General features: G+C 40.2%; 1 protein-coding gene across 1 annotated transcript in view; it reads left to right on the forward strand.

Moving 5' to 3' along the window:
* Positions 1-26,196, forward strand: part of SGSM1 (small G protein signaling modulator 1) — a 280,772-nt gene that overhangs the window by 81,602 nt on the left and 172,974 nt on the right. The window contains exon 3 of the mRNA XM_075853710.1: positions 4,067-4,142. Within this exon, the coding sequence (XP_075709825.1) occupies positions 4,067-4,142 (76 nt within the window). The remainder of the gene's footprint in view (positions 1-4,066; positions 4,143-26,196) is intronic.

Raw genomic sequence — 26,196 nt, forward strand, 5'->3', positions numbered from 1 at the left:
TTCAGACGACCGTAGTATACGTCCATGTGACGGCCGTTAAAACAAAGGCCGACACATGAACGCATGAATTTCAATGGGGCCGTTCACACGGCCGTTGTTTCATCAGACAGTGTGAATGGTCATTTGAAAAATAGAACATGTCCTATTTTCTTCAGTTTTCATGGATCCCTCGATAGACTCAAGTCTATGGAGGATCTGTGAAAACGAGTCCTGCGTGGGAGCAACTCGGACTTGAAAAACGGCCGTTTTTCACATTAGAGTTTTCACTCGTTAGTGTGAATCTGGCCTAAGGCATATGTTCAGCGGCACTGTTGAAACCTGTATGCCGATTGAATAGCCCAAGCGAAAACCTTAGAAGATGGTCTACAATATGAGGGCCCATGTACGTGACAATGTCATGTGAGAAGAGAAACCTCAGTCACTCTGCATATAAAATTGGAGCTTTAGTATGAGCCTATAGAATTCTATGCACACTATATTATGCCTTTGTACCACAATGGATATAAATTACCATCTTGTTCATGGGGCCTAAGGGTGAGCAGAACTTTGAGGCTACATGCACACATTCCGTAATTTGGTGCAGAAATTCTGCATCAAAACCGCAGATAAACTGACCTGCTCAGATTTTAAAATACACACTGCAGGTCAATTTACGTGCAGAAAAATTCTGCAACATATAGATGAGATTACTTGAAATCTCATTTACTTTGCTGGTATTGTATTACACTGTGGATTTGCCGCAGGAAAATGTGCGCAACAATTCTGAATGCAATACTTCTCCTGCCCTGTCTCATCCTTTCCTGGTTTCTGGAGATATCATTGGTGCAGTCACTGCACTGCACTAAACATCGCCACGCAGGCCAGGGCTGCACAGCACAGTTGAACAAAGGCAGCAAGAAACTAGTAAAAAAGTAAGAACAGAAGAACAGGTTACTTTTTTTGTGGACCCACACGATAAACACTTTACTCTAAAGAATTGCTGGGACTTGTGAACTAGATTTAATAATGTAGCACCATAAGTCCCAGCAGTTTATAACCTATAGGGCTTATTCACACTTTGCATTTGTGTCGGGTTTTTGCTAAATTTGCGTAAAAAACACAGGTTGTGATTAAACTCTTGAGAGACATCTGTCAGCCCCCCCTCCTGTCCCCTATTGTGTTGCACTACAAGTCCCAGCAGTCCTTAATGGCAACCATACTGCCCATCATGCTCTCTGCATCTCTCTGGAAGAGCACATCTTCTGCCAGCCCCTTATTTACGTTTGCTCACTGCCCTACCACTCTCTCATCATTTATGGCTACCAATGCATCTCCTGAGAGGGGGATCTCCTATTATGTGTATTTAATAAGTTGTGTTATATCTATGCTTTCTTCAAAAAAACATTTTGGGGGGTGTAGGGTGGATATATACCATAGGGGTTGGGATGCTGTTTTATCAGGACCTTAACAATGCCCCTGTTAAATTGCTGACCATGTGGCCTCTGACAGTAGCAAAGTAGAGCCAATGTGACACTTCAAGATCAGTGGGGTTACATATCTTAGCAATATGAGGTCACTGCAGCAACGAACCACTGAATAATGCCTAGTAAGAATTTGGCTCAGTAACGCTATGTTCACATCCTCATTGGAGGTTTCGTTAATAAGATTTTGCCAAAACAGCAGGACCGTATTTAGGGTGGGACTTTGCAGGGGGATATATATATATATATATATATATATATATATATATATATATATATATATATATATATGTATGTATATATGTACAGTTGGGTCCAGAAATATTTGGACGGTGATACAATCTTCAAGATTTCATTGGATTTTAAATGAAACAATTGAGATGCAATTGAAGTGTAGACTTTCAGGTTTCATTCAAGGGGTTGAACAAAATATCCTGTGAAATGTTTAGGAATTGCAACCATTTTTCTACACAGCCTCCTCATTTCAGGGGCTCAAAAGTAATTGGACTAATTAACATTACCATATATAAAATGTTGTTTTTTTAATACTTTGTAGAGAATCCTTTGCAGGCAATGACTAAAGTCTGAACTCAATACCCATAAATGACTGTGAAGACAGCTAGTATATCCAAAAAATAAACGACACATAGCACAAATTATGTACCATGACAATAAAAAATAACTTTATTATATTGCACATAACAACATATTGGCCATCACAAGATAAAAACAGTAGTACACACAATTAAAAAGGAGAGTGTGGAGAAACCGCGTAAATAATCCCAGTTATATGCTAACACAATATGAACATCATGTGAAGGACCTGTGGGTGACGTCACGCTGTGTCTGCAGTGAAAGAAGCTGGCTGGGAATGATGACGTCACCCACAGGTCCTTCAACCTTGGCGTCGGAAGAGAGAAGACACATCCGCTCCAGGCGTCAGAGTACAGTTGAATTTGCAGCCGCAACACCATGTGCAGGTAAGCATAGAAAACTCCCTAGAGACGAGCTTATTAACCTTTTGGATGACTGGAGCAGATGTATCTTTGTCCGACGACAAGGTTGAAGGACCTGTGGGTGACGTCACGCTGTGAAAGAAGCTGGGTGGGAATGATGAGAAGTGTATGATGCTGATTTGTCAGCGTCATACACTTCTATTCACAACGCCCAGTTGGTAAAAACACAATACACGCCCAGTTGGTAAAAACACAATACACGCCCAGTTGGAAATACGAGAAAACACGCCCAGTTGTCCATTGAAAAGCTCATTTGCATAAATATAAAATTGCTCATAACTTGGGCAAAAATGATCGTTTTTTAAAAAAACAAAACACTTTGCTGTTATCTACATTGCAGCGCCCATCACATTCAATAGGAGATAGGGATTTGATAATCTGGTGACAGAGCCTCTTTAAAGTAATGATGGACTGTCTTTTCTCTTTACTTAGGTGAGTGGTTGTTTCAACAGATTTCGGTGTTGGATAAGCGGTGCAATGCAGGCAATACCAGAGCAGATAACAAGACAGCCCGAGGGTAAACAGAAAGTCCAAATCACAAAGCTAGTGTATATCAGGGATTGCAGAGGTCAAAACCAGCTGGGAGCAGAAAGTCCAAATCAGTAAGCAAAGGGTAATCCAGAGACAAGCCGAGGTCCAGTTCCAAAAAGTGCAAATAACCAAAGGTACAGGGTATAATCAGTAGCTTGATCAAACACATGGAAGCAAGGAAAATCACAAACACAGAAAATAGAACCTACCCAAATACTCCACCCTTCAATCTGATAGGGAGAAAGACAGAAGAGTGGAATAGGCTCAACAACTAAAACCAGAACCGCCCAGAAGCTAGACTAGTAGTCATGGTAATCTTAAAGGGACGGACGCTTCCTAACACAAAGCTGTCATCAAAGCAAAAGGGGGCTACTTTAAAGAATCTAAAAAACATTCTGGTTTGTTCAACACTTTTTTGTCTACTATTTAATACCATATGTGTCCCTTCATAGTTATCATGTCTTCAATATGAATCTACAATGTATAAAATAAAAACATGGAATTAAAAGGTGTCCAAACTTTTGACTGGTACTGTATGTGCGTATATGTTACATATTTTACATCCGTATTTAAGCAACATAATAACGGCACAAAAATAGTTAATCCTTTAAAATAAACAAGAAACACAACAAATACAGATGAAAACGGACAACTTATAACAAAATACGGGACAAAAATGGACACAATACGAAAACAAAAAGGGAACAAATTGTTAAACAAATATATCCATATTGCGCATCCTATGCATCAAAAGCACTTCATAAGCAAGTATGAAGGAGCCCTACTCCTAAGTACACCTCTAGAGCAACCCCTGAGCTTTAGGAAATTAGTGTCTCCATTTAGTAAATACATGTACCAAGTGTTGAGGAACAATTAGAAAATATATTTTTGTGCATGCTACATTTATAATAATAAATATTGTAAATTTAAAATTGTGATGTTTGTTATATGTCTGTTCACAATTGCAACGTTGCTAGTATAGGAAATATCTATTTCGGTATTCGAGAACAGGCTACTTCCAACGACTTAATGCAATTCTCTTTTTTTTGTATTTTATAGGTAAAACAAATTATGGAAGAAGCAGTTACAAGGAAATTTGTCCATGAAGACAGCAGCCACATCATCTCTTTTTGTGGTAAGCTCTCACACAATGTGACTCATTATAAGAGTGTGAAACCTGGCAGGTGGTTCTGTGTGAAACATTTGTAGATGAACCAAGCAATAATTTTACAGAAGGCCTGTGTAAGGCCCTCCGCACACCACGTTTATTCCCTACATTTAGCTTGTATGTTGGGAAAGCTTCCTCCATGCATGCTACATGTGTCTATAGGGCTTCCTTACCCTGATAAATGCCAAAAGAGGGTGCTTTTGGTCTCCGTTATAGTAGACTATGTAGTAGAAGATGCCATTCCATCCAACAGAATTCCGAAAAAAAAATGTATACCACGGGGAATAAGTTTTTCTTTTTAACATGGGAGCCTATACGTGACGTAGGCAACTGTATGGCAGAGGTCACAGGTATAAGTTTAACGTATATAGGTCATGGGCCTTTCAGTGGCTTTTCATGCCATGTACAATAAACGCATGCCATTATAGTTTGAGTGATGGATACAGTAAACAGATGCCTAACAGTGGCATCTGACACCCATAGACTTCAATGCTGTCCGTTTACCATATATGTCATAAACATGGTCATGAGAGTTAATGATGTATACACTTGACGTATATCATCATAATCTATGGTGACAGATGCCACTGCATCAGCCACAGCCTACGTTTTATTTATAAGCCGAGAGCTTTTTACAGGGTATACGTCAAACGTAGAGCAATAAACGTGATGTGAAGGGGGCCTAAGAGGGCATTCACATTTAGCAGTTGTTTGCCACTTGGTCAAAATGTGTAACTTGATCTGCATGCAATTTTACTGTATATTACCTGTTTCTATGCATTTTGGCTGTGCGAGTTTTACAGGTTTTTATCATGTTTCACCTGTAAAAAACGCATGGAAATACTGATAATTTGTGCTAAAAACTGTATAGTCTTTCGACCTCACTGCAAACTAGAGCTACTTGTAAATGCACCCTAAGAAGATGGGCTAAAGTATATGTCTGCCATCAAAATGCGGTTTCTGTAAAAATCTGTTTAGAATGGTATAAATAAAATATTCATGTTTTTATGAATGTTTCCTAAAATGTTGCCACATGAGAAAGACATGTGAGAGTATCATTTAAGTACTTTCAAGAAATAATATTATAAGCATAGTTCACATCAGTGTTCGGGTTCCGTTCATCGGTTCCGTTCATCCTTTCCGTCAGAGGAACCGGTGAACGGAAAGCCGAACAAACTATCGCTTCCGTTTGAATTACTATTGATTTTAATGATAATGCTTCTGTTTCAGTATGTTTCTGTTTATTTCTGTTCTGTAAAGTTTTCATTTTTTTCACGGAAACGATAGCTCAGTCAACAGCAGTATTGTTTCCGTGAAAAAAACCTGAAACTTTACGGAACGGAAACAAATGGAAACATACTAAAATGGAAGCACTACCATTGATTAAATTAAATGGTAATGCAAACGGAAGTGATAGTTTCCATTTGGCTCTCCGTTCATCGGTTCCTCTAACGGAAAAGTTAAACGGAACCGATGAACGGAACCCGAATGCTGATTTAAACAGGCCCTTATAGAAGGCTCATTTTTGAAATATTCTTCGGCTCTTTTCACACTAGCGTCATCAGTTGATTTGTTACAGAATCCATGACGGGCAATCCATCCGTTCTGAAACCTGTTGGAACCATGACGCCAGCGTGAACACAGCCTTAAAGCGTAGGTTCAGTCTCAGTCTGTGTCTTATTGTCTCCTTAGCAACAGACTATTAACTGTGACCTATTTAGATAATAGTGAATACTGTTAGTTTGTAGTCTGTTTCTTAGGAGACACTGAGAAGCAACTGACCATTTTCTTTTGTTTACTTTTTTGTTCGTATAATGCCACTACAATTGCAGTGTGACAACAATTGAGATACAGAAAGTATCTTAGAACACAGAAAATTAAAACAAAATTATTGCAAGAACAGCGGCACAAACTAGACAAAACAAAATACTTCAGTCTCTAAACACAGCACTCTGAAGTGTGTTTACTATCCAAACACGCAGGGAATGGCAGAAACTGGACCTATGCTTTGTCTCACATGAAGTTAGGTTGGCTTGCACTCCCTGTAATTTGGTTTGTATAGTAAAAAGAAATAACTCATGTATTTAATTTAAATGGTCACTTATCTTTCAACAAGCTGCATAAATCAATAGTGCAAGTGAATATAGGAAACTATGTAATGTATCTTATTAGAGAAAAGTGTCTCTTTCTCCACTCATCAGACACGTCTCCCTCTCCACCCTGCCTCCTGCACTGATCATTCACTGCTAAAAATCTATCTTGAGAGACAAGACAGATTATCAGCTCACTGAAGGTTAAGGTTACATGTTGTCCATAGAAATCCATAGAGAGGGGAAGAGGGAACAATAGCAGAGTGGGGGAGAGGAAGAGAGAAAGACACACAAAAAGAAACCCTGATGCATAAAGCTCACATCAGTGATTGATTCACAGCTACACTGCTCATTACTGCTGTATTATATCCTCCATACTGCTGCTGCATCAGAGGGTGTGCTACAGAGAGATAGGGGCACAGGATGTTACCTTTGCTTTGTGTGCTGCATTTGGGAGACCTGAACTCTTGTATCAGAGTGATAGGGCTAACATCACCAAAATTAATTCAAATCACTTCGCGACATAGGTGAGAAATATATTTAATATAAGGTATAAAATGAAAATATTTACGAAACCATTAGCAATTCTAAAGTGTGTTGTATCTAAATTGATGCCATTAAGTCAAATGAGCGAGAACATAAATGTCAATGATGTAAAATAGTAGTGTTGTAAATACTGTCAAACTTTACATTATACTCCAAATTGTTAATGGAACAATGTTATGCTTTGTTCACATCTGCGCCGGGACTCCATTCATGGGTTCCGTCGGATCTTTCCGTCAGGGGAACCCATGAACGGAAATCATAGGTTTCTGTTTGCATCACCATTGATTTCAATGGTAACGGATCTGGTGCAAATGGTTTCCGTTTGTCACCGTTGTGTTAGGGTTCCGTCGTTTTGACGGAATGAATAGCACAGTCAACCCGGTATTGATTCTGTCCAAACGACGGAATCCTTACACAACAGTGACAAACGGAAACCATTTGCACCAGATCCGTCACCATTTAAATCAATGGTGATGCAAACGGAAACCTATGGGTTCCGTTTGTTTCAGTTTGGATTCCGTTCATGGGTTCTACTGATGGAAAGCTCAGACGGAACCCATGAACGCAGTCTCGACGCAGATGTGAATGAAGCCTTACTGTTTCAGTCGCTCATAGAGACATCAAAGCAGAGGTGTACATACACGTCTTTAACAGTAGTCCTACTATGCACGGGGGACATATCCTCTATCCATATTTTGCCCTGCAGTGAATCTCTAAATGTTCCTAAAACCTAACACGGAGCTACCGCCCTGAAAGGGGTGACCCCGTCTGGAACCTACACCTGCAGTACAATAGAACTTTCCCAAAATTTTCTGCCCTCTAATGCCTTTAATGATAATGACATTCTCATCCTATCCCAGTCTATACAGCAAAGCTAAAAGTGAGCTACAGAAAACGGGAAGCATCACAATCTTATGACTGCAGGTGAACTGTCACATAAAAATAAAAAGAAGTGTTTATAAACCTGAAGATTACATGGTATCAAAAAGGTAATTTTCTGATGTTATATTCGCTTTAAAGGATTTATGATACTATATGTTGTTTTCAACAACCGATGTGGCAGCATTTATCCATCTAGGTACTTTCGCTTACATCAGGGGTGTAAAACCTTTCTGTTCTAAGGGCCATATTGTCGTATTGTGACGCTCCAAAGGGCCACAATAAAACTTAAAGAGGCTCTGTCACCAGATTATAAGTGCCCTATCTCCTACATAATCTGATCGGCTCTGTAATGTAGATCACAGCAGTGGTTTTTATTTTGAAAAACGATCATTTTATTGCTTAAAATAAAATTATACAGCCATGCTTTCTGTGTCCTGATGGTTGGGGGCTGCAAAGAACAGCATTGCGGGCCACATATGCTTCCCAGGCTGCAGGTTGTGCACCCCTGGGTCTTGCTCCTGTATCCCTTGGCAAACAGCTGCTTCTGCCATAAAAATGGCAGCCAACCAAACCTTTTCAATGCAGCGCCCACTTAAAGGTGGCCTTATAGTGCATATAGACAGAGATTGTCATAATGGGACAACACCTTTACCTGTAAAAACTGTTATTTTGAAATGGAAATATCCAGGAGCAATGACAGCTCAGACAGAAGCAATAGGCCAAACAAGCTCACAGAATGTAATTTATTCAGTGCCTAAGCGCATTTTGAGTAAATCTAGTCTTTCCTTGGTTGCAACCCTTAGTACTAATTTGCAAGCAAGTATGCTGCAAACATGTTACAATGTATTGGTTCTGAAGCTGGTGGAAGTACACTGTAGATATTTAACAGAAAGTCAGGCTAGCTGTTCACAATAATATTGTAATACGGTCTATATTAATTTTAAAGCATTTTGTGCATTTTTAGCTTCATTCTCCAGAAATGTTTTGGGCATACACTACTAAAATAGTCCAGTCTTTGGCCTTAGGAATCTTATTTGCCAACGTTTGACAAATTTTGCTGTATTTCTGTTTGCGGCATTAACTTTAGCAGACAACATTCAACCTAAACCTATGAAGTTACACAGCCAGCTATCAATAATTATACAATTTTTATATCTATCTAATTTTTCGGTCAAAGTTCTGGTTATTAGTTACCTTAGGACTTCTTGGCAGTAAACCACTTGTATGCAAACCTTGATTACTGTGTTCATTTTAGCAGTTTTTGCTGAGAAAGCCTCTTTGTTGCTTTACTTGACAATATATAGGAGCACTGAATACTGGTACTTATACTTTCTGATGTCATACATGGCATATTATTTTTAGACACCTACATTACTAAAATGTTTTTAACGCCATTCAGATTTTTTTTTTTAATCCGAAAGTATCCAATTTTGAATGTTTCTTGAATCTTGAACACCCTCTTCAATTTTCTATCTCCTTATCTAGATTTGGCTAGAGACTTGGCGTGTAACCCCAGAAGTAGATGTGACACAGGTTGGAACCTAAGCTGTACAGTAGCCATAAGCTTCCATAGGGAAACATAAGGCAAAAGTGCATCCTTTTGGCATCCATCTGGCAGGTTTATGCCAGGATACTTTTTTTTATTTTTTTTTACAGTACTAAAGCATAGACTTTTACACTATAAAACGAGAGTAAATCACCAAAAAGGAAATAAAGTATATATTTTATATAATGGAAACCAATGACCGACGTATCCAAGCTTTCGGGTATACATTTGACAACTTTTGCACAATATGTCATTTTGGATCTGTATGAAGAAAAAAAAGGTAAAATGTACATTCCTTAAAAAAAATCTAAATAATTTTTAATCCTTAAAAAAGGATGCCAACTGTATGTAACTCTATACCAGTTATATACATATCCTGCATCTATATAGAGACTAAATGAATTTTTACCGCAGCAGATACTGTACCAGTAAAATAACATAATCTGCGATATTTATGCATTCAGTGCATGTGACAGAATGATCTTTTCCTATTAAATAAATCCGGCTTTGTCAATACTCATCATAAAGTAATGATTTTTACTGCCAGTACTGAAAGACAATTGTGATAAACATTTATGCAATCAAATGCCATTCAGTGGACAGATTTTGCCATTTTTTTTAACTTTTAGTTTTCAATAGAATAGAAAAAATCATTTATTTTGCAGAAGCTTGCTACAATTTAAGATAATTGACAAGTACTCTGTCATAGTATTGTTGTCCCTAAGATCAGGGGATCTTAAGGACAACAAGAGTAACACCTGTGTGGTCCCCTTGACTGCAGCTAGAACAGCAGGCATGAACAATCTCTGATAGTAACATACCTTATGATTTAAAAAAAAATAATAATTAGCTGCTCAGCAACTGGCACTTCTTTCAAAATGAAACATGAGAAGCTAATTCAAAAGTGACAACCACTATGTCAGTACTTTTTTTTGTTACTTTTGCAGAAATAGATGTCACCCAACAATAAATTACAACTTCAGAACGTTTTTCATCCAAATGAATAGGGCTGCCTTCGTGTGGTTGCCGTGTGTCCTTCTTTATTCTCTGCCCTTTGTCTCTTCTGCAAGCACTTACTGGTTTCAGGGTTTTTCTCTGCATTTCTTAAGCAACTGACTCATGAAAACAGACAGTAAACAGATGTCGTCCGTATGCTGTTTTTTGGGTTTTTTCACGCACCCATTGGACTGTAATGGATGAGACTGGGCCCCAAAAACAGACTAGAATAGGTCATTCTGCAAGTTTTTTGCAGCAGGCACATGCCCTGTGGGAAAAAAAATGGAATGGTGACTAGTATAATTTGATTTGAATTTGTATTCTAAGGGCACACGACCGTAGCCGTGATCACGGCCATGAATTTCGGGTCGGCCGGCCGCGGAGTGACGCCCGCAAATCACGGGCCGTACACATGGCCACGTCCATTATTTCCTATGAGCCTGGACCGCAGAACACGGCCGTAATAAGACATGTCCGTTCTTTCTGCGGTCCAGGCTACTGGGCCATGCACGGACCGTGGAAACCACGGTCGTGTGCATGGGCCCATAGGAATGAATGGGGCTGCAATTCTCCCGTGTATTTTCGGGGAAATTGGGGGCACCAAGAGAACGTTCGTGCGCATGGGGCTTATGTATTTTTTATTTTTAAGACTTCCCTGGGTACTGCCATATTGAAGGCGCACACTTCCTTTATGTATTGTCTGCATAGACAGTACAGCAGAGTATTTGTGCTTTATGGCAGCTGAATTAAACGGGAGTTAATTAACAGAGAAATGTATTAGACTATTACAGACTCCAGGAAGTGATGGAGTACAACCACCCCTGCCAGAGAGCAGAGTGTAACAGGAGAGATGCATATAGAGCCTTATCTGTGTATATAATGATGCTATCCCGCCTTATCTAGGCCTCCATCAGTACAATAAAGCTGACATTAAATTACCCGCTTAATGCTGATCCGGTCCCAATCGACACTGCAAAGATGACCGTTATGCTTCAAAAAAACAGTAAGCAAACTGCGTTTTTGTTGCATTTTTTGCAACGGTTTTTCGTCTTGGTAAATAAACTCCCACATCTCTCAATGGCAGTTCATCTACTAAAACAAAATAACACATAAAAACTCTAGCAAAATGTACAGTCGGAACCCAATTTAAGTGTAAGCCTATTGCGTCTGCTCTAGTTACTAGTGTAAAAACTGGAATTTTTCAATATTTTCATAAAAAAATTAAAAACAACCAAAGGGGGAGTTCACACTGAGTTTTGTGACGCGGAAACCACGCCGCAAAATGCGCCGAAAACTCCTCTCATTGATTTCAATGGGAGGTGGAGGCATTTTTTTCCCGCGAGCGGAAAAACCGTCTCGTGGGAAAAAGAAGGGACATGCCCTATCTTTGGTCGTTTACGCCTTTGACCTCCCATTGACATTACCATCATGGTAAGGGGGAGTTCACACACAGTTTTTTGGTGAGTTTTTTGACGTTTTATGCCTTCCATTGATTTCAATGGGAGGCGGAGGAGTTTTTTTGCCGCAAGCGGAAAAACCGTCTCTCAGGAAAAAGAAGGGAAGTTTACGCCTCTGACCTCCCATTGACATCAACGGGAGGCAGAGAAAGCGTATTTTGCTGCGTTTTATGCAGGGCGAAATATGCCGTGAAAATCGGCATGCAGGCAGAGGAAAATCTGCCTCAAAATTCCAAACTGAATTTTGAGGCAGATTTTCCTCCTGCAAAAAACACTTATGTTTGTTATAAAAACCAAAATATAAATAATATGCGGTTTTCTGATAATACATCCCCTTAACAGGTTGAGTGGGATCATCCGATCCTGCACTATTGGAAGTACACTTTAAAGATAAATGTCTTTTCTTCTTTCCCGTTTGTAGTCATAACTGGTCCCATTTTGTTTTCTTCTTTTTCTGAGCAATTTAGAGAACATAAAGTTTTGATGAATAATGTCTGACTTTTCTATCTCACTTAAAATCAGCCTAGCGCTGAAAGCTAAAACCGAGCCAATTCAATGAATTTCATGCCTTCTGAAGCATAAATGCCACCCTGTGGAGTTTTTGCTGTCAATTATAGTTATCACTGCAGACTAATTAATGATCAACCAGGCAGACAGAGGAAGAGTGCATGTGAACACTAAGAAAGTTGGTCAATTACAATTTTTGAGGCTTTAAAGAATATCACGTTCTTTTTTTATTTTTTATTATTATTTCAAAGATTTTCATGAAAAACATTAGACAAAATGAGAAGGGGAAGAGGAGTAACAGGACGACTCTACAAACACCAGGGTCTGCAAGTATCAAAGAAACTGAACAAAATGCACACATGCAGGGCCGGCTCCAGGTTTATGTGGGCTCTTCGGTGACACAGATTTAGTGGGCCCCTTTGCAGAGGAACACACGGCAGCAGGAAAACGGCAGTTTGTGCACCCATATAGAAGTTAGACCCTGTTTAGGCCCACATACAGAAGTCAGGCCCCCCATTTATGCCCCCATATAAAAGTTAGGCCCTATGTTCCCATATACAATTAGACCCCCAGTTTGTACCCCTATATATACAGTGCCCTCTGTAGATAATTCCACAGTGCCCTCTGTAGATAATGCCACTGTACCCTCTGTAGATAATGCCACAGTACCCTCTGTAGATAGTGCCACACACATCCCCTTGCAGATAGTGCCCCACACACCCTTACATACTTACATAGGTTGCAAAAAGACACAAGTCCATCAAGTTCAACCTTTTTCAATAAATTACACATCATTCATTGCTTTATTTTTATTTTTTTTTGTCAATAACTTTTGAATGAGGTTTTTCATAAAGGCAATAATGTAAATACAACATGGGCAGGAGCAACCGTGTACATAATATATAAATAATTGTTAGGATTCACAATTAGAGGACTTGCATGTACAAAGCGGAATCTCTACAATAGACAATTCAAACAATAAAAACAGTTCAATAATGAATTATGACGATATTGTGTATGGTCTTGTCACGATCACCGAACGTCAGAGGGGGGGGGGGGGGACGTACAAGGAGAGAAGTCTCCAACAATTACCAGGTCTGGTAGGCCTGTCAGACCTTAGTCCAGAATAGGAGAGAAGGGAAGCAAAAAATCAATGGTCATTATCAGACATGAGTGGGTCTTCACACCAAAGATGTTTAAAGGAGTCATTTTTACAGAACGCAGACCAGGGTTCCCAATTCTTTTGGTATTTGGCATGAGAATGATATTCAAGATGTGAGAGCTCCTCCATCCTTGCAAGCTGGGCTACCTTCCTAAGCCAGTGGATTATTGGTGGCGCAGCTTCGGTTTTCCAATACAGTGGTATCAAGGATTTGGCTGCTGCAAAGAGTTGCAACCACAGCTCCCTGGGGGACCCCCTAGGGAATGTTGGCCACAGATTGAGAAACACTGCTCGAGGGGAAATAACCGAGGAATGAGAAATGGTGTTAAGGGTATTTTGTATCTAATCCCAAAAGGGGGAGATTTTCTCACATTCCCACCATATATGCATATAGGTTCCCGGGGCTTTATGACCCCTCCAATAATCAGGGGAGATGTCGCTACATATTTTATTCAATACCCAAGGAGTCTTGTACCATCTAGAGGTCAATTTGTATGAGGATTCTTGTAGTTTAATACATCTAGAGATCCCAAGGGAGTTTCTAAAAACATCCTTGACGTCTTTGTCAGAAAAGGTAGTATTCAGTTCCAACTCCCAAGATTTAACCCCTTAAGGACGCAGCCTAGTTTTGGCCTTAAGGCTCAGAGCCCATTTTTCAAATCAGACATATTTCACTTTATGTGGTAATAACGTCGGAATGCTTAAACCTACCCAAGCGATTCTGAGATTGTTTTCTCGTGACACATTGGGCTTCATGTTCGTGGTAAAATTTGGTCGATATATTCAGTGTTTATTGGTGAAAAATTGCAAAATGTAGAGAAAATTTTGAAAAAATAGCATTTTTCAGAATTTAAATGCATCTGCTTGTAAAACAGACGGTTATACCACCCAAAATAGTTACTAGTTCACATTTCCCATATGTCTACTTTAGATTGGCATCCGTTTTTTGAACATTCTTTTATTTTTCTTGGACGTTACAAGGCTTAGAACATAAACAGCAATTTCTCATATTTTTAAGAAAATTTCAAAAGCCTTTTTTTTAAGGTACCTCTTGAGTTCTGAAGTGGCTTTGAGGGGCCTATGTATTAGAAAACCTGATAAAACACCCCATTTTAAAAACTAGACCCCTCAAAGTATTCAAAACAGCATTTAGAAAGTTTTATAACCCTTCAGGCATTTCACAGGAATTAAAGCAAAGTGGAGGTGAAATTTGCACATTTCATTTTTCTTGCTGAATTTCAATTTTATTCAATTTTTTTTCTGTAACAAAGAAGGTTTTACCAGAGAAACACTACTAAATATGTATTGTCCAGATTCTGCAGTTTTTAGAAATGTCCCACATGTGGCTCTACTGCGCTCGTGGAATAAAACACAAGCCCTAGAAGCAAAGAAGCACCTAGTGAATTTTGAGTCCTCTTTTTTTATTAGAATATATTTTAGGCAGCATGCCAGGTTTGAAGAGGTGTTGAGGTGCCAAAACAGTAGGAATCCCACAATAGTGACCCCATTTTGGAAACTACACCCCTCAAGGAATTCATTTATGGTTGTTGTTACCATTTTGACCACACAGTTTTTTCACAGCACGTATTTGAATTGGGCTGTGAAATGAAAAAAATTTCATTTTTTCCAATAAAATGTCATTTGTGATCAAAATTTCTTATTTTCACAGGGAACAAAATACCCCATTTTGTTGCCCAATTTGTCCTTAGTGTGGCAATACCCCATTTGTGGTGATAAACTGCCGTTTGGGCTCATGGGAGGGCTCAGAAGGAAAGGAGCGCTATGTGTTTGTTGGAGTCCAGATTTTGCTGGATTGGTTTTCGGGTGCCATGTCGCATTTGCAGAGCCTCAGTGGTATCAAAGCAATGGAAACCCACCAGAAGTGACCCCATTTTGGAAACTACACCCCTTAAGGAATTCATTTATGGTTGTTGTTAGCATTTTGACAGCACAGTTTTTTCACAACACCTATTTCAATTGGGCTGTGACATTAAAAAAAATGTAATTTTTTCCAATAAGATGTAATTTTTTATGAAAAATTCTTATTTTCACAGGGAACAAAATACTCCATTTTGTTGCCCAATTTGTCCTTAGTGTGGCAATACCCCATTTGTGGTGATAAACTGCCGTTTGGGCTCATGGGAGGCCTCAGAAGGAAAGAAGCGCTGTGTGTTCTTTGGAGTGCAGATTTTGCTGGTTTGGTTTTCGGGTGCCATGTCACATTTGCAGAGCCCCAGAGGTATCAAAGCAATGGAAACCCACCAGAAGTGACCCCATTTTGGAAACTACACCCCTCAAGGAATTCATTTATGGATAATGTGACCATTTAGACCCAATAGTTTCTTCACAGAACTTATTTGAATTGGGCTGGGAATGAAAAAAAAATATATTTTTTCCAATAATATGTCATTTTAGCTCAAAAATTCTTATTTTCACAAGAAATAAAATACTCCATTTTGTTGCCCAATTTGTCCTGAGTGCGGCAATACCCCATTTGTGGTGATAAACTGCTGTTTGGGCCCATGGGAGGGCTCAAAACAAAGGAGCGCTATTTGTTCTTTGGAGTCCAGATTTTGCTGGATTGGTTTTCGGGTGGCATGTCACATTTGCAGAGCCCCAGAGGTATCAAAGCAATAGAAACCCACCAGAAGTGACCCCATTTTGTAAACTACACCCCTCAAGGAATTCATTTATGGGTGTTGTGACCATTTTGACTCCATAGTTTTTTCACAGAACTTATTTGAATTGGGCTGGGAATGAAAACAAAATTATTCGTTTTGGCTGAAAATTTCTTATTTTCACAAGAAACAAAATACCCCATTCTGTTGCGCAATTTGTTCTGAGTGCAGCAATACCCCATTTGTGGTGATAAACTGCCGTTTGGGCCCATGGGAGGGCTCAGAAGGAAAGGACCACCATTTGGCCTACTGGGGATTTTCTAGTGCAAAGTCATGTATGCAGAAGCCCCTGAGGTACCAGTACAGTTGAAACCCGCAAGAAGTGACCCCGTTTTAAAAACGACACCCTTAAGGCATTCATCTGGAGGTGTAGTGAGCATTTTGACCGGAGACTTACACCCCATAAACTGTAATGTGGGTTCTCCTGGGTACGGCAATACCCTACATGTGGCTGTTATCAGCTGCCTGGGCACACAGCAGGGCTCAGAGGGGAAAGACGAGGGGGGATAAGCTGTGCGGGGGGCGTCAGGGTAAGTAAAATTGGGGTAAATTATAAACCAAGGGATGTATGATAAATTTTAAAACACTCTTTCATACAGAGCTCTGGTTATTCGGGACACGTGTCACATTGATATATTGTGTCATCCCTTACAGCAGACTTTGCACCTCTTTTGACTTTTTCCCTTCTTGCCAGTTTGGGGAACTTCTCCTGAAAAGTGTTGCCGCCCTGGTACGATGCGTGTGGCCCCGCTTCCAGAAGTACTGGGTGCCCCCCCTTCTTGGTCCCTAAAGATTAGGTTCTTGATAATCACCTCTTGAAATTCCAGGAAAGTTCCCGTCTGGCCTGCACATCGACGTAGCACGTACGCATTGTACAAAGCCATCTGTATGATGTGCCCGGCCAGCTTCTTATACCACACCGCATGGAGCTGTATGGCTTCAGGATTTGATCTGACAAGTCCACCTCTCCCATGTACCTATTGTAGTCCAGGAAGCAGTCTGGTTTGGGGGTGGCCTTTCCTTCATATATCCTAAATTTGTAGGTATACCCTGATGCACTCTCGCAGCTTATATATCTTCACGCCATACCTTGCCCTCTTACCCGGCAGGTACTTGCGGAATTGAACCCTCCCTTTAAAATGTACCAGGGACTCATCAATAGAAATACACGTCTCGGGGGTGAATGCTTGGGAAAACCGGGCACTGAAACGGTCTAATAGGGGTCTCTGTTTATACAAACGGTCAAAACTGGGGTCACCTCGGGGTGGGCATGGCTCATTATCAGTATAATGTAAGAAGCGAAGTATTGCCTCATTTATTTATTTTTTTAGGTTCCAGTTCAGTTCTGAAGTTGCTTTGAGGGGCCTATATATTAGAAACCCCTATCAAACACCCCATTTTAGAAACTAGACCCCTCAAAGTATTCACAACAGCATTTAGAAAGTTTATGAACCCTTTAGGTGTTTCACAGAAATTTAGAGCAAAGTAGGTGTGAAATTTACATTTTTTTTTTGTCCGAAAATCCTCTTTATACCATTTTTTTTACAACACAAAAGGATTTATCAGAGAAACGCAACTTAATACGTATTGGCCAGATTTTGCAGTTTTGAGAAATATCCCACATGTGGCCCTAGTGTGGTAATGGACTGAAGCACCGGCCTCCGAAGCAAAGGAGCACCCAGTGGATTATGAGACCTCTTTTTTATTAGGCACCATGTCCGGTTTGAAGAGGTCTTGTGGTGCCAAAACATTGGAAACCCCCCAAAAGTGACCCCATTTTGGACACTAAACCCCTTGAGGAATTCATTGTAGTTTTCATGGGGTGCAATGCGGCTTTTTGATCAGTTTTTATTCTATTTTTAGGTGGCGTGGTGACTAAAAAACAGCAATCCTACTATTGTTTTTTTATTCTATTTTTTTTACAGCGTTCACCGTGCGCTATAAATGACATATTCACTTTATTCTGTGTGGCGATACGATTACGGCGATAACAGATGTTTATAGTTTTTTTTATGTCTTATGGCGTTTGCACAATAAAATACGTTTTGTAAACAATCATTCACTTTTGGTGTTACCTTATTCTAAGTGCCATAACGTTTTTATTTTTCCATCAATAAAGCCGTGCGAGGACTTATTTTTTGCGTAACGAACTGTAGTTTCCATAAATACCATTTTTAGGTACATGCGACTTTTTGATCTCTTTTTATTCCATTTTTTGCGAGGTGAAGTGACCAAACAATTGTGATTCTTGGACGGTTTATTATTATTTTCTTTTACGGCGTTCACTGCGCGGGATAAATAACAAAATAATTTTGTAGTTCAGGCCGTTACGGACGCGGCGATACCAATTATGTATAGTTTATTTGTTTGTTTATATATTTTTATTAATAATAAATGACTGATAAGGGAAAAGGGGGGATTTTTACTTTTAATACTTTTAAATCTTTTATTTTCTTATTTTTACACATCTTTTTTTAACTTTTTTTTTACTTTTTTACTTTGTCCCACTAGGGGACTTGAGGACAGGAGGCCCTGATCGCTATTCTAATACACTGCACTACATGCGTAGTGCAGTGTATTAGAACTGTCAGCTACTCACTGACAGCAAGCATAGTGGGTCCTGTCGTCTATGGCATAGCCGGACGCCATTGTTTGGTGTCCGGTTGCCATAGTCACCATCGCCGGCCGCTATCGTGTAGCAGGCCGGCGATGGCAGCTTAACCCCTAAAAAGCAGCGATCTCTATAGAACGCGGCTTTTAAGGGGTTAATCAGCGGGGACACAGTGATCGGTCCCCGCTGTAGGAGCTGTGACAGCTGCTGTACGAGACAGCAGCTGTCACAGCTCCTGTATGTGTCGGGAGAAGAACAGGGCGCTTTCCATGATGTAATAGTACGTCACTGAGCGTTAAGGGGTTAATAAAGGAAGGCTGTACCGATGAATGCATCTTAATGAGAGTGTTATAGTATAGTGTAATAAGCTTTTTAGGTGGTTCATTCATTGCTTTATTAATTGTAACCCTCAATGCCATTTGTCAATAAAAAATTATCTAGCCTTTTTTTAAACGCTGACATAGTATCTGCCATTACTACTTCTTTGGGTAGGGCATTCCATAGTTTGACTACTCTAACTGTAAAGAACCCTTTCCTATATTGATGTCTGAAACGTCTTTCTTCCACACGGAATGAATGTCCCCTGGTCCTTTGTAGGGTCCCTTGGAAAGAACAGATTATGTGCTAGTTCTTTGTATTGACCACACATATGTTTATACATGTTAAGAAGATCACCTCTAAGGCTTTTTTTTTCCAACCGGAACAAGCCCAATTTCTCTAGTCTTTCATTGTAAGCGACACCTCCTATCCCATTTAATAATCTAGTTGCCCGCCTTTGAACCCTGTCCAGTTCTCCTATGTCCTTTTTGCAATGTGGAGCCCAAAATTGAATACCATATTCAAGATGTGGACTTACAGGGGATTTATAGAGGGGTAATATTACATTTGAATCACAGGATTTTATCTCTCGTTTTATACACCCTAAAATCCTATTTGCTTTTGCAGCTGCTGCTTGACATTGAGTACTTCTGCTTGGCTTATTTGTAACCAGAATACCCACATCCTACTCTTGTTACAATATCCCCAGCTTTATTCCATTTAATGTATATGAATTAATACTATTATTGCGTCCTAGGTGCATTACTTTACATTTATTGACATTAGATTTCATCTGCCATGTTTTTGCCCATGCTGCTAGGTTATATAGGTATTTCTGTAATATTTTATAGTCAGCTGAGTTTCAAGTATCCTATAAAGTTTTGTATTGTCAGAAAAAACTGACACCTTGCTATCAATCCCATCTACAAGGTCATTAATAAAGAGATTAAAAAGAATTGGGCCTAACACAGATCCTTGTGGTACCCCACTAATGACTTCAACCCATTTTTAGTAAGTACCATTTATAACAACTCTGTTTTCTGTCCCTTAACTAATTATTTACCCACGTGCATACATGGTCCCCCAGTCCCTGCGTCTGTAGCTTCAGAACCAGACTGCTGCGTGGAACAGTATCAAATGCTTTTGCAAAATCCAAATATATCATATCCGCCGCATGTCCATCATCCAGATATGCACTTACCTCCTGATAGAAACCAAGAATGTTAGCTAGGCACGACCTGTTTTTCATGAATCTATGTTGGTTACCAGTTATTAGACTATTCTCTGCTATATACTGTTGCAGTACATCACTTAGATTACCCTCAAATACTTTACATACCACAGATGTCAAACCTACTGGACGGTAGTTACTCGGTTCCACCTTCTTAAATATTGGTACAACATCAGCCTTCCTCTAATCCTGTGGCACTGATCGAGTTACTAGAGAGTCTGAGAAGATTAAATACAATGGTCCGTCCATTACTGAGCTCAATTCCCTTAATACCTGTGGATGAATGCCGTCTGGGCCAGGGGAATTATCAATATTTAATTTGCTCAGCTATACTTCCCCCTGTGTTAAGCAGGTAATATTGGGTGGGGAATCTTTATTACTGTCTCCCTGAATATCTGGCACTGGGAGCTCATCAGTGAACACAGAGGAAAAGTACATGTTTAATATCTCAGCCTTCCCTTTGTCCTCTACAATTATAATCCCATGCTCGTCTTTAAGAGGGACAATATAATCAGATTTGTTCTTTTTGGCATTGATATATTAATAAAAAAATTTGGGATTAATTTTAATTCGTTAGCGATTTGTTTTTCTGTAGATCACTTTGCTAACTTGATTTCAATTTGACATTTCCTATTGAGATCTTTGTAAGTCTGGAATGCTTTTGCTAAGCCCTGAGCCTTCAATGTTTTGAATGGTTTTTGTTTTGGTCTTATTATATTCAGTAATTCCCAACTCATCCATATTGGTCTCCTTTTGTTTCTAGACATATTGTTACCGGAGGGTATAAACTTTCTACATGATTCATGTAATATATATTTAAAAACTCCCCATTTACCTTCAGTATTCCTATTAACCATTACATGATCCCAGTCAACATGACTAAGTTCTTCCCTAAGTTAATTGCATTTTGCTTTCCTAAATTTCCATGTTTTTGTGGCTCCCTTTCGTACTGTTTTATTGAATATCATATTAAAACTTACAATTTTGTGGTCACTATTGCCCAAGTGCTCCCCGACCTCAACATCTGATATTGTCTCTGGTCTATTAGGTAAGACCAGATCTAGAACATTATCCCCTCTGGTTGGTTTATCAACCAACTGAGTGAAATTATTGTCTTGAATTGTGTATAAAAAATGTTTCGCATTTAGCACATCCAGCGGCCTCCATGTCCCAATTAATGTTTGGATAGTTAAAATCCCCCACTATACGGATCCCATTATTATTTGCCACCTTTTCTATTTGTTGCAGCATTTCATCCTCCGGCGGTTCCGCTATGTTCGGTGGCTTATAACAAACTTCAATTAGTAGTTTACCGTTATTAACCGCTCCATGAATGTTTACCCATAGCGACTCCACACTTTCACAGCCTCCCCCAATGTCTTCATTCAGCCCTGGTCTTAGGCTGGATTTTACAAACAGACAAACCCCTCCACCTTTTTTTATTTTTTCTATCCATTCTTAATACGGTGTAGACCTCCACATTTGTTACCCAGTCATGGCTCCCATCCAGCCAGGTTTCTGTTATGCCTACTACATCATAATCTGTCGGTCACACACACCCTCCCTTGTAGATAGTGCCCCACACACTCTCCCTTGTAGATAGCGCTACACCTCCTCCCTGCGCAATAGGTGCTCCCTCTTGGATTGAAATCCCCAGCCAGAGCACTGCCGATGCTTTGGCTGAAGATTCCTCTCCTGAAGGAGCCCCTGAAGATTCCTCTCCCGAAGGAGTCCGTATTTGGACAGTGACGTCAGGGGCTCCCTCCAGGAGCGGAATTCCTTCCAGATCGTCTGCAACGCTCTGACCCGGGATTCTATTCCAGTAGGAGCCTCTGACGTCACTGTCCATATATGGCCAGTGACGCCAGGGGCTCCTCCAGGAGCAGAATCACCGGCCAGAGCCTCGGCAATGCAATGCTCTGGGCGGGGATTCTGCTTCAGAAGCAGCCCCTGACGTCATTGTCCATATATGGATAGTGACATCAGGGGCTTCTCTAGGAGTGGAAACCCTGGCCAGAGAGTTGCCGCCACCCTGGCCGGGGAATCCGCTCCCGGAGGAGCCCCTGACGTCACGGTCCATATATTTCTCCAGGAGCGGAATCCCCAGCAAGAGCATCGGCAACACTCCGGTGGGGATTCCGCTCCTGATGGAGCCATGATGGCAGCGTAAAGCACCCCTGGCAAAGTGGGCCCTCCCAAGGTTAGTGGGTCCCGGCACTTGACTGGGTTCGCTAGGTGCTGATGCCGGTCCTGCGCGCATGCTCCAGTAATTTTAAGTAACCACTATAAAAATGAGGATATTATTGAGAAAAAGGAAAGTCTGCAGAGAAAACAATGTGGGGGGGGGGGGGGCTAGTCCCCGTGTACATACGGAGATGTGCAGCCATCAAGATGTTAATGCATGGGGATGAACGTACTGATTTTTTTTCCAGAACAGCGCTTGACTTGTTCATGGGCTCTCTCTCGTTTCGTAACTAATCCTCATTCAAGTAAATAGGACTGTCTGGTATTGCAGCTCAAGAGTGGGACGGTTTCTTTAAAAAGCAGACCAATTTTTCAAATCTAAGATGACCGTTTTAACATCTTGTACAATTGTACATTTGGATGTTCTGCTTCTTTTTCTATCCTGATTAAATCCAGTTTGACTTCATAGATGGAGAAATCCCTGGTGCCAGCAAGCTAATTGCGGCTGAAAAATTTGGGATTGGCGCTTAATTTTGTGTGTAGTTTTCTATTGATGTCTATGAAAGTTTGGCTTTTATAAAAATCTAAAACGTGCTACTAGAGTGGTCTAATTGGTTCCTAAAATCTACATTATTTGTCTACTCCTGCTCAAAACACTATTGGACACCTTTGTATGAAATCATCAGTTTATTCATGATCTGATGCATGGAATATCTTTTATTAAAAAAACAAAACAAACAATATCCTGACTTGTTTCTTGAGCTGGAGCAAAACACTTTCCACTGTTATACATTTAGCAAAAAAAGCAGCAATGGCGCATTAACATTTGAAAAATATATCACATTTAAATTTTTAAGATTGATGCCTGAAGAGGTTATTTTATCTTTTTTTTTTATTACTGTAAAAATCAACCGTTATACACATATGTGTTTGTCTATTCATTTTTTCCATTGTCCGGTACATACTTTAGTTGACACTGCTCTCACATCTGTACCAAGGGCTGAATGTGCTAATTATGTATGTATTCCTGCTGACTATCTTCTCTAAGCAGCATGATCATGTACAGAATGCTGTCCATTCATTTTCATCTCAAGAGATTGTGTACTGCCTGTAGCATTTCCATTTACACAAATCTTGAATGGGATGAGTTGCTCAATATTTGCTGCCCTTGTGGATAAGAAATATTAGCATTTAGATTGGGAAGTCCTTGCTGACCAAGTCTGCATATTCTGAATCATTGGTAGCAAGGGAACTTGGGACAGAGTTTATTTGAAAAGCTTTTTAACGATTCAAGAAGGTGGATAATAATGATAACAATTAGTTCAAGAGCTTGTGTCTCGTTGCCTGGGTCAAACAGTATCCAACTGTTGGTTCCAGATTTTGGAAAATTAATTCTATGGCATTAGCCAGTGTGCTCAATGCTAAGAAAGACAGGCAGATACTTATCCATCATGCGATACCATAAGGGAGTCGTCTGGCTGCAAATGTATTTTCAAGCAGGACAACGACCCCAAACATACAGCCAATGTCATTAACCCGTTAGTGACCGGCCCATAGTCTTTTTACGTCGGTCACTAACGGGCCTTATTCCGAAGCCATAGACTTTTTACGTTGCGGCATCGGAATAAGTAAACAGAGCAAGGAGCTGTCAAATCTCCCTGCTCTCAGCTGCCAGAGGTAGCTGAGGGCTGGGGGCGTCCCTGCTCTGCCGGGTGAGATCGATATTAGTATCGATCTCACCTGTTTAACCCCTCAGATGCGGTGCTCAATAGCGAGCACCGCATCTGAGTGGTTTTGGAGAGAGGGAGGGAGCTCCCTCTCTCTCCCACCGACACCCGGCGATACGATCGCCGAGTGTCTGTGTCTCCAACGGCAGCCGGGGGCCTAATAAAGGCCCCCACGTCTGCCTGGAGCGACTGCCTGCTAGATCATGAAAAAGTATTGCAGTGTATTATAATAGCGATTGCATGATCGCATATTAAAGTACCCTATTGGGACTAGTAAAAAAGTAAAAGAAAAATGTGGAAAAAAATGAAAAACCCACTTTTTCCCCTTACAAACTGCTTTACTATTAAAAAAACAAAATAAAGTTAAAAAGTTACACATATTTGGTATTGCCGCGTCCATAACGACCCCGACTATAAAGCTATTAAATTACTTATCCCGCACGGTGAACGCCGTAAAAAATAAAATAAAAAACGACTGAAAAATTGCTGTTTTCTGTGAATCCTGACTTTAAAAAAATGTGATTATAAAGTGATCAAAAAGTCGCATCTACTCCAAAATGGTACCAATAAAAACTACAAGTCTTCCCGCAAAAAAAAAGCCCTTATACAACTGCATCGGCGAAAAAATAAAAATGTTACGGTTCTTCAAATATGGAGACACAAAAACAAATAATTTGCGTTTTTACTGTGTAAAAGTAGTAAAACATACAAAAACTATACACATTTGGTATCGTTGCAATCGTAACAACCCGCTGAATAAACTTGTGTTCTTTATACCACTCGGTAAACGGCGTAGATTTAGGACGCAAAAAAAGAGTGGCGAAATTTCAGATTTTTTTCTAACCCCCTCCCGAGAAAAGTTAATAAAAGTTAATCAATAAATAATATGTACCTCAAAATGGTGCTATTAAAAAATACAACTTGTCCCGCAAAAAACAAGACCTTATACAGCTATGTCGATGCAAAAATAAAAGAGTTATAGCTCTTGGAATGCGACGATGGAAAAACGTAAAAAATAGCCTGGTCATTAAAGAGGCTCTGTCACCAGATTTTGCAACCCCTATCTCCTATTGCAGCAGATCGGCGCTGCAATGTAGATAAGAGTAACGTTTTTTTTTTTTTTTAAAACGAGCATTTTTGGCCAAGTTATGACCATTTTTATATTTATGCAAATGTAGCTTTCTAAAGTACAATTGGGCGTGTTTAAAGTTATGTACAAGTGGGCGTGTATTGTTTATGTACATCTGGGCGTTTTTACTTCTTTTACTAGCTGGGCGTTGTGAATAGGCTTGCAAAAGTCCAAGTGGGCGTGTATTATGTGCGTACATCGGGGCGTTTTTACTACTTTTACTAGCTGGGTGTTCTGACGAGAAGTATCATCCACTTCTCTTCAGAACGCCCAGCTTCTGGCAGTGCAGACACAGCCGTGTTCTCGAGAGATCACGCTGTGACGTCACTCACTTCCTGCCCCAGGTCCTGCATCGTGTCGGACGAGCGAGGACACATCGGCACCAGAGGCTACAGTTGATTCTGCAGCAGCATCAGCGTTTGCAGGTAAGTAGCTACATCGACTTACCTGCAAACGCTGATGCTGCTGCAGAATCAACTGTAGCCTCTGGTGCCGACACGATGCAGGACCTGTGAGTGACGTCACAGCGTGATCTCTCGAGAGCACGCTGTGTGTCTGTGCACTGCCAGAAGCTGGGCGTTCTGAAGAGAAGTGGATGATACTTCTCGTCAGAACGCCCAGCTAGTAAAAGTAGTAAAAACGCCCCGATGTACGCACATAATACACGCCCACTTGGACTTTTACTTTAAACACGCCCACTTGGACTTTTGCAAGCCTCATGTGCAAAAATACAAAAATGGTCATAACTTGGCCAAAAATGCTCGTTTTTTAAAAATAAAAACGTTACTGTAATCTACATTGCAGCGCCGATCTGCTGCAATTGCAGATAGGGGTTGCAAAATCTGGTGACAGAGCCTCTTTAAGGTCTAAAATAGGCTGGTCATTAAGGGGTTAAGAACTTCAGCGTAAAGAAAAACAAGGAGCCCTGGAAGTGATTCTGTGGCCTGATCTGAACAT

This window comes from Rhinoderma darwinii, chromosome 1, assembly GCF_050947455.1.
Source record: "Rhinoderma darwinii isolate aRhiDar2 chromosome 1, aRhiDar2.hap1, whole genome shotgun sequence".
Classification (NCBI taxonomy): Eukaryota; Metazoa; Chordata; class Amphibia; order Anura; family Rhinodermatidae; genus Rhinoderma; species Rhinoderma darwinii.